Source organism: Lactuca virosa, chromosome 4, assembly GCF_052849685.1.
Source record: "Lactuca virosa cultivar CGN04683 chromosome 4, Lactuca_virosa_CGN04683_v6, whole genome shotgun sequence".
NCBI lineage: Eukaryota > Viridiplantae > Streptophyta > Magnoliopsida > Asterales > Asteraceae > Lactuca > Lactuca virosa.
The window spans coordinates 482,143,033-482,153,313 of NC_136429.1; the positions used below are offsets into that span (position 1 = coordinate 482,143,033).

Below are 10,281 nucleotides of genomic sequence, written 5' to 3' on the forward strand. Positions count from 1 at the left end.
TTTTTAAATGAATTAAAAAAAACTATTGCAATGGGAGAATCGTTGGGGTATAATATGGACGGTTGCATGGATCGTGTTACAGAAATTTTAAAAGGTCACGTTAAGAGACAATTTCCAAAATGAATTGTCTATCAATAAATATCCATGAGGGGGCTCCTTAGATAAGAGGAGTTGGATTAAAAAACTGTGTAATCGTCATAAAGTTAATTTTCTAGCAATACAAGAAACTAAGTTAGAGTGCATTGTCTTAGTTATGGCTCGATCTTTTTGGGGTAATTCTTCTTTTATGCACGCTTTTTCTCCTTCTCGTGGAGCTTATGGGGGTATTCTTGTTATTTGGGATGTAGATTTGATTTCCCAAATTCGTATTTCAATTCATGATGGCTTTGTTGCTATTGAGGAGGTATGGGTTTGTTCGGGGCTTCAAGTGATTTTTATTGTCGTGTATGCTCCTCAAGGGTTGCACAATAAAAGACTTCTTTGGAACGATATTTATAATACTATTTCTAACTTTTCGGGAGAATGTATTGTTATGGGTGATTTCAATGAAGGTAGAGATGAGTCTGAGAGACTGGGATCGAATTTCAATTTGTCTTCAGCGAGAGTTTTTAATAATTTTATTAACTCTCTTGATCTTGTGGATGTTCCTTTGGGTGGACCTCGATTCACTTGGAGCGATAAATGGGGGTCCAAATTCAGCAAGCTTGATAGATTTTTGATCACGGAAGGTTTTTTGGATTATTTCCCTCACCTTTCAGCTATTGTTTTGGAAAAGAATATTCCTGATCACCGCCCTATTCTTCTGTTGGAGCACCAGGTAGATTATGGTCCGACACCTTTTCGTTTATTTCATTCTTGGTTTCATATGGAGGGGTTTGATAATGTTGTTCGGGAGGCTTGGTCTACCTCGTTGGCGGGGACGGTGTTGACTAACCCTTTGGTCATTTTTAAGAAAAAACTTCAGTTTCTTAAATCTAAACTTAGGGTGTGGCACTCTAAACACCGGGACATGATGTATATTAAAAGGAAGAATATGCAAGATTTATTAGAGTCAATTGATTGTAGTCTCATGGAGGATGAAGGGTCTGCCAATTTGAGAGAGCAAAGAGTTTCCTTATTGAAGGAGATGTCGGATCTTGATCATTTAGTTCAAGTTGATCTTGCTCAAAAGGCTAAAATTCAGTGGGGCATTGAAGGGGATGAGAACTCTAGATTTTTCCATGGTATTCTTAATCGTAAAAGGAGACAAATTGCTATATGTGGTCTCATGATTGATGGTGTGTGGGTGGATAACCCGACCCAGGTCAAAAAGGGGTTTCACAACTATTTTCAATCTTTATTTCAGGAGAGTTCTTCGTGTAGACCTGTAACTGATGGTGCTCTTTTTAGTACTTTAACCCAAGTGTAGGTTGATTTTTTGCAGTCTCCTTTTTCTTATGAGGAGATAAAAAGGGTTGTTTGGGATTGCAGCTCTACTAAAGCCCCATGACCTGATGGTTTTACTTTTCGGTTTTTGAAGAGATATTGGGATCTTGTTGCAGCTGATGTTGAGGCGTTTGTTCATCATTTTTTCCATCACTCTGTTATTCCAAAGGGGTGTAATGCCTATTTTTTCACTATTATCCCAAAAGTCAGAGATCCGAAGACTCCTAAAGATTTTAGACCCATTAGCCTTATTGGTTGTCAATACAAAATTATTGGTAAACTTCTAGCTAATCGTCTCGTGGAGGTTATCCATAGTGTTGTTAGCCTTGAGCAATCTGCTTTTATCAAAGGCAGACAGATCTTGGATGATCCTTTTCTTCTGAATGAATTGGTTGCTTGGAGTAAGACTTCCAGAAATCTCATGATGTTCCTTAAGGTGGATTTTGAGAAAGCCTATGACTCGTTATCTTGGGATTATTTATTGGAAATTATGTCAATTATGGGATTTGGGTCTATGTGGTGCCGGTGGATTAAGGAGCTTTTATCCATTGCTAGAGCTTCTGTGTTGGTTAATGGTTCTCCGACTGATGAATTCCAAATTCATCGTGGGTTGAGACAGGGTGATCCGTTGTCCCTTTTCCTTTTTATTTTGGCTATGGAGGGTCTCCATGTTGCTTTGACGACGGCTCGAATGGGGAATGCTTTCAGAGGGATTTCTATTTCAAGAATTGAGATTTCTCATCTCCTTTATGTTGATGATGTTATGTTGGTCTCTTCTTGGGATCCTAAAAATGCGAATTGTCTTATTCATATTCTTAGGTGTTTTTACTTGGCTTCAGGGCTTAAAATCAATTTATCTAAAAGTAAATTGATTGGTGTGGGAATTCCTTTTTCCCAAGTTCTTGTGGTGGCTAACAGGATTGGTTGTGCAGCTTCTGGTCTCCCTTTTTGTTGGATTAGTGTCTAAGTCCGTAACTATATTTGGTATGTACTTGACCCGAGTGTGCATGGTCCTTTTGGGTTGCCTTCACCAAAGCAACTTGACAAGGTAATTTGATATGAGAGAGAAGATATTATGGTTTATTAATATATTATAAGAATAATATATTAAAGGAGAAATCATATTTATTTAATTAGTATTAGTCATAAATTAATTAGGAATTAATTTGGTGACTAAAAGAGATTAATTAAATAAAGGGGTATAAACTGTCAAATGTGTGATAGTTGAGTTTTGGGCTGGGAAACCTAATGGACTAAGGGGGAACGAAATTATGATGAGGGATCATCATATTTTCGTCCAAGGGCCTCATTCCAGAAGGTTCCTTGGGCTGCTTGGTGGCTAAGCTATCCATTAGGGTTTAGACTGAAACCCTAGCACCCTACAGTATAAATAGATACCCTATGCTTCAATTTTAGGCCACTTGATTCCAAGGGAAACCCTAGGGCCGAAATTAGCATCCTTCCCCTCTCTCTCTTAATTGCCTTCTTGCTTCAAGGTGTTTGTGAGCCATTAGAGGCACTACAATTGTGGTGCTTGCTTTCAAGAGTTCAAGAGATCAAGGAAACTAGTTGTTATTGCTATATAACAACAAAGGTATGTCTACTACACTTCTATATAATTTTCAAAAAAACTATAGAAGCATGCTAGGGTTTATTTTGTGTTCATATAGTTGTATGTCTTATAGTGAAAACATAGATCCAATTAGGGTTGCATGCACACATAGGATTGTTTGTATAAAACCTATCAGTGGTATCAGAGCCTTTGGTTTTTGTTTTCAATTTGATTTGATACATATTATGAATTTGACAAATTAGGGTTTATGGCAAGTAAACCCTAAGGCTTGGTGTTTTTCGAAAATAGGGTTAAGAAACCCTAGTTGGCGATTTTTTGTAGGGTTCTTAAACCTTTTTTGCCTAGCCTCCAAATTTCGAAATTAGGGTTATGAAACCCTAGGGATTTCGAAAATCCCTTGCCCCCCAAGACAAGATCCCCAAAATTTTAGGAATTTGGATAATGCCATCTTTGTGATTATCAACTTAATTGTTTAAACTAGATAATTGAAGATCTTGAATTATCCTTTCCATAAATTTCGAAATCTAGGGGATAAAAAGGATTAGGATAAATTAATTGTTTAATTTTATGATAATCCTTCATGATTTAATAATTTAAATTAATTGTTTAATTTTGATAATTATTAAATCAAAGATTTTTGGTGTTTAAAATTTTAAATTAAATTGTCTAATTTTCGAAAATTTTAAATGCAACAAAGACACTAGTATTTTAAAATGTTTTAAAATACACCCTTATACAATTATGATATTATAAGATTAATTATTATATATATGTATAAGAATAAGCTAGTCTTATCGCTAGTAGGCCTCATTCACGAAGCCAGTCTATAAGGTGGGTATAAGGTTGCTGCCTATAAAATGGCGCTTAATGGATGTACACTCACATCTACCGCTTGCTTGACTGGTGGAGGGTCGTTAGCCGAACGGATAGGATAGGGCACTTAATTCCTCATTATAAGTATAATGGAAATATTAAAGTAACTACATTGTTTTACAAATTCCCACTCTTAGTTACTTTAGGGTAAAATGTGAAAATGATGCTATTCCATGGAATTACACTTTATACCCCTGTCAAACGTTAGTGGAGCGTGCGTGGTTAACCAGCACACTAATTTGGGATTGACATTGGTGACAAAGGGTGGCTCGATGTCTTATCATAGATCAATGGAGCGTGCGTGGCTAACCAGCACATTGATTAGGTGATGAAGACATTGAGTGCACCATGATGATTCGCATGGTTATTCACAAACTTGTTTGCAATCCTCGGCATCCCAGTCGCAAATTTGAAGTGCATATCGAGATTTAAACATGCCATTGAAATGTTCAATGAATCTCAAAAGAAATCTAGGAATTTTCAAATACATTTAAAACTTAACCTCTTTCGTTTTTCATGGTGAAATTAGTGAATCGTCATTCACTTACCTTCAAATTATTTACTTTTAGATTACGACATCCCTTTTCTAAGTTGTAAATAATGTTGTTGGATCCTAGCCCTAATTTCTCATGTGGGTGTTTAATTAGGGATTCATTCTAATCAAACTTTGTTCCTTTCTATTTCAGATGTCAAACGCAAACGCAAACAACAACACTTCTGGGTCATTCTCGTTGATGAACCTGTGTCAAAAAGTGACATTTGATGGCTCGAACTTCAACGAGTGGATGAGATACATTCGCATGATAACTCGTTATGAGGACAAAGAATATGTCCTAGACGAGAAGCTTGAAAGGATCAACCCAGAAGAAGCTACTCCTGAAGAGATGGCCGCCTTTGAGGCCCACGAGCGTGATGCAACGAAAGTTCATTGCATCATGTTGGCCACCATGAACCTCGAACTCCAAAAGTCCTATGAGGACATGTATCCATATGAGATGCATCAAGATTTGCTGGACAGGTACCACCAGAGCGCGAGGCAAGAGCGCTATGAGATCATCACCAACATGATCACCGCTAAGATGGGGAGTGGAGAATCCCTAACTGCTCATTTGCAAAGAATGCAAAGATATGTTGATCGTCTTCTCAAACTTAATGTTAAGTTTGATGAGGATTTGGCTATCGACATCATCCTCCACTCCTTGCCTTCCTGCTACAGCCAGTTCAGAATGACCTACCACATGAATAAGGAAGAGGTCACCCTAAGTAAGCTTCAAGGGCTCCTGAGGACAGCTGAGAGCAACCTCAAGGACAAATCTGTTGCATCATCCTCTACTGTAGCTGCTCCTGTGTTGGCAATTGGCCAAGGAAAGGGAAAGAAGAGGAAGGCTCCTTACAAGAGCCACCATAAGGGTAAGACCCAAGATGGTTCTTCTTCTAGTGGGACCAAAGCAGGTTCTGTTAAGCCCTCTTCTGACCCCAAGGAAGCAGAGTGCTTCTATTGCCACCAGAAGGGCCACTGGAAACGAAGCTGCCCTAAATATCTGCAAGATATTAAGGATGGGAAGATAAAACCCACCTTCGCAGGTATGTATTTAATTAAATCTAATAACTCATCATTTGCTACTTCATGAGTTCTTGATACAGGGTGTGGTTACCACATTTGTTCTGATATGCAGGGCCTAAAAAGAAGTAGGGAAGTGGAGCATGGAAGGATAAGCTTGATCATGGGAAACAAGAAGTCTTCACCAGTAACCAAGATCGGAGTTTATTCCTTAGTGTTGAGTAATGGGTTAGGGCTAGATTTAAATAATTGTTGCTATTCGCCAGATATGGCAAGAAACATCATTTCTTTTCATGGTTTGTTTAGACAAGGTTTCAGATATTCATTTGATAATAGTAATGGTTCTATTAATGCTTATTTGAATGGTGTCTTTTATTTCAATGCATTACCTTGTAATGGGATTTATGAATCTGTGTTAGTTATTGATAATTTAGGAAATGATGTTTTGAATATTGATTCGTCCACAAGTTTGGACAAAGCATGCTTGTGGCATTGTCGCCTTGGCCATGTGAACAAGAAACGCATAGCCCAACTCCAAAAGGATGGAGTCTTGGAGTCTTTCGACCTTAGGGACGATGACGTGTGTGAGTCTTGTTTACTTGGGAAGATGACCAAGTCACCCTTTACTGGCACATGTGAAAGGGGTGAGGGTGTATTGGATTTCATACACACAGATGTATGTGGACCCTTTAGATCCACCACAAGGGACGCTTGTCGCTTCTACGTGACTTTTACAGACGATTATAGCAGATATGGATATATCTACTTAATCAAGCAAAAGTCAGAAACTTTTGAAAAGTTCAAAGAGTTCAAGAATGAAGTGGAGAATCAGTTGGGCAGGAAAATCAAGATGCTTCGATCTGATCGAGGGGGAGAGTACCTAAGTCTTGAGTTTCACGACTATCTGAAAGAGTGTGGAATAGTTTCACAATTGACGCCTCCTAGAACGCCACAATTGAATGGTGTGGCTGAGAGACGTAATCGAACCTTGTTGGACATGGTTCGCTCTATGATGAGTCGTGCTTCGTTACCAATCTCATTCTGGGGGTATGCCTTGGAGACTGCCGCCCATATCCTTAACTTAGTTCCCACCAAGAAGGTTACCAAAACGCCTCACGAGATGTGGACAGGGAAAGCTCCCTCGTTAGCACATATCAAGGTTTGGGGTTGTGAAGCTTTCGTAAGACGAGAGACTCACGACAAGCTAGAACCTCGTAGTGAGAAGTGTTATTTCATCGGCTATCCACAGAAGTCTTTTGGTTATCTCTTCTATAGACCAAATGACAATGTTGTCTTTGTTGCTAGGAGAGGGGTTTTCAGAGAAAGAGAACTCATAAGCCAAGGAGACAGTGGGAGTCAGATTGACCTTGAAGAGCTTCAAGAGTCAGGAGAAGAAGGAACCTCTGACACTGGCATGCAACCTGAGGAGGAAACTCCTGTTGAACCTATTGACCAGTCCTTACCTCTTAGACGTTCAAGTAGAGTTGTTGTTCCACCTCAGTTTTATGGTTTCCATATTACTACTGACGGGGATACGTTTATTAGTGATAGTACACTAGTAAATCTGGACGAACCTAACAGCTACAAGGAAGCCATGGCAGGCCCAGAGTCTGTTAAATGGAAAGAGGCAATGGATAGCGAGATTCAGTCCATGTATGACAACCAAGTTTGGAATTTGGTTGACAATGTGTCAGGTCGTAAGACGGTCGGGTGCAAGTGGATCTTCAAGAAGAAGACAGACATGGATGGGAAAGTGCACACTTATAAAGCGCGATTGGTCGCGAAGGGCTTTACTCAAACTCCTGGAGTTGACTATGATGAGACCTTCTCACCAGTTGCGAAAATAAAGTCTATTAGGGTAATGCTTGCGATAGCTGCGTTTCATGATTATGAAATTTGGCAGATGGACGTAAAAACCGCTTTCCTAAATGGGAAGTTGGCTGAGGATGTTTACATGAATCAGCCAGAGGGTTTTGTCGATGCAAAGCATCCAAATAGAGTGTGCAAGCTTGAAAAATCCATTTATGGATTAAAGCAAGCGTCTCGCAGATGGAATCTTTGTTTTGACGAGAAGGTCAAAGAGTTTGGCTTTCTGCGAAATGAAGATGAGTCATGTGTATATGTCAAGGCCAGTGGGAGTATAGTGAGCTTCCTCGTTTTGTATGTCGATGACATACTACTCATAGGAAACGACATCCCAACATTGCAGGAGGTCAAGTCCTGGCTTGGGAAGTGTTTCGCTATGAAGGACCTCGGAGAGGCTGCATATATTCTGGGAATAAGGATAGTGAGAGACAGAAGTAAGAGACTGATAGGACTCAGTCAGGATACATACTTGGAAAGGGTACTAAAACGTTTTAGTATGGAAAATTCCAAGAAAGGGGAGTTACCAATCCAATGCAATACCAAACTGAGTAAGACTCAGAGCCCGAGTACAGAGGCAGAAATAGCTGATATGAGTCGAGTACCTTACGCTTCCGCAGTTGGCTCAATTATGTACGCTATGACCTGTACTCGCCCTGATGTGGCTTTCGCTTTGAGCATGGTCAGCAGATATCAAGGGAATCCTGGTAGGGCACATTGGATTGCTGTCAAGAATATTCTTAAGTACCTACGAAGGACTAAGGAATGGTTTCTAGTCCTGGGTGGGAGTGATGACTTAAGGGTGCGAGGGTAGAGTGACGCTAGTTTCCAGACAGATCGGGATAATTACCGATCGCAGTCGGGCTGGGTCTTTACCCTGAATAGAGGAGCAGTGACTTGGAAAAGTTCCAAGCAAGAAACTGTAGCTGATTCAACGTGCGAATCAGAGTACATTGCGGCGAGCGAGGCGTCAAAGGAGGCTATATGGTTGAAGAACTTCATTGGAGACCTTGGAGTTGTGCCATCCATAAAAGAGCCCATGGAAATTTTCTGTGATAATGAAGGAGCAGTTGCCTTAACCAAGGAACCAAGGGATCATGGCAGATCTCGTCATATCGACAGGAAATACCATTTTATTAGACATCGAGTAGAAGAGGGACTCCTCGTTGTGAAGAGGGTATCGTCAGAAGATAACCCAGCAGATCCCCTCACGAAGGGACTGAGTTGGGTTAAGCATTTGCAGCACGCTAGGAGCGTAGGGCTGAAGGACGATATTAGTTTAGATTAGATAGGTAGGAAACTTGTAATGGATGATCATGTATTCAACATTTGATGATTAAATAAAGGTGTGTTATTTATAAGAAAGCTTCTATCTTGTGTTGATTATTTATCTATTATTTCAATTTTGCATGTTTTGACTTCCTGAATAATAAGATTATTCGAACAGTCCACAATCGTTCATATGTTGGAAGTAGATATGAAGGAAGATTGTCATAAATTTGTTTGTAGATTGTCTGAAAAGTTTTAGACATAGCAAAGGTTTGCTGCAAAGTTTATGAGTGCTTATGAAATTTGTATTGAGCATTGGAATAGACCCACACTTGCTGGTATCACTTCATGAATGTTATCACAAGTGATCGCAAGATGATAATATCATATAATCTTTAAACCTAGAGATATGGTTATTGTTTGCTAGTTGATTATACATTGATAATGCGAAAACGCATCAGTAACTTGATGTTATAAAACGCATTATTGTGTGTGGTTTAACTAGTAAATGATAAAGGCATATTAGTCGACGTTTTTCTGTTCCTTTTATTCTGTGAGAATAAAAGCGATATCTTGGCCACTTGATGATTTGGTTTGACTTATGTGCCGGGCCCGGTCAGGATGAAGTTGATGTGTTCAACTGAGTTCTATGTCGAACAAATCAGAGATCAAGAAATAAAATGCTAAACAATAAGTATTGTTAGCATGATATCTAGAACAGAGGATTATACGATCCCTTATCTGAAGGACAGATTATTGGTCAGAGTTGACAGCGGCTATTGAAAGCTACGATTGCTAATCGGATACGGAAGTCATATGTGAGATGTAGTTACTAGACTTATCCAAGTGGGAGACTGTTGGATTAGTGTCTAAGTCCATAACTATATTTGGTATGTACTTGACCCGAGTGTGCATGGTCCTTTTGGGTTGCCTTCACCAAAGCAACTTGACAAGGTAATTTGATATGAGAGAGAAGATATTATGGTTTATTAATATATTATAAGAATAATATATTAAAGGAGAAATCATATTTATTTAATTAGTATTAGTCATAAATTAATTAGGAATTAATTTGGTGACTAAAAGAGATTAATTAAATAAAGGGGTATAAACTGTCAAATGTGTGATAGTTGAATTTTGGGCTGGGAAACCTAATGGACTAAGGGGGAACGAAATTATGATGAGGGATCATCATATTTTCGTCCAAGGGCCTCATTCCAGAAGGTTCCTTGGGCTGCTTGGTGGCTAAGCTATCCATTAGGGTTTAGACTGAAACCCTAGCACCCTACAGTATAAATAGATGCCCTATGCTTCAATTTTAGGCCACTTGATTCCAAGGGAAACCCTAGGGCCGAAATTAGCATCCTTCCCCTCTCTCTCTTAATTGCCTTCTTGCTTCAAGGTGTTTGTGAGCCATTAGAGGCACTACAATTGTGGTGCTTGCTTTCAAGAGTTCAAGAGATCAAGGAAACTAGTTGTTATTGCTATATAACAACAAAGGTATGTCTACTACACTTCTATATAATTTTCAAAAAAACTATAGAAGCATGCTAGGGTTTATTTTGTGTTCATATAGTTGTATGTCTTATAGTGAAAACATAGATCCAATTAGGGTTGCATGCACACATAGGATTGTTTGTATAAAACCTATCACTTTTTCCCATCTCGGTATCCCGGTGGGTCAGACTATGACTAGAACTTCTTCTTGGGTTTCGGT

At 39.2% G+C, this 10,281-nt stretch overlaps 1 protein-coding gene across 1 annotated transcript; it reads left to right on the forward strand.

Annotated features, from left to right (window-relative positions):
* Positions 1 to 253: 253 nt before the first annotated feature.
* On the forward strand, positions 254 to 2,392 carry LOC145106903 (uncharacterized). The gene is made up of 2 exons (XM_079043823.1): positions 254 to 1,366; positions 1,520 to 2,392. Exons 1-2 carry the CDS (start codon positions 254 to 256, stop codon positions 2,390 to 2,392), a joined length of 1,986 nt encoding a protein of 661 aa, XP_078899949.1.
* The last annotated feature ends 7,889 nt before the right edge of the window (positions 2,393 to 10,281 follow it).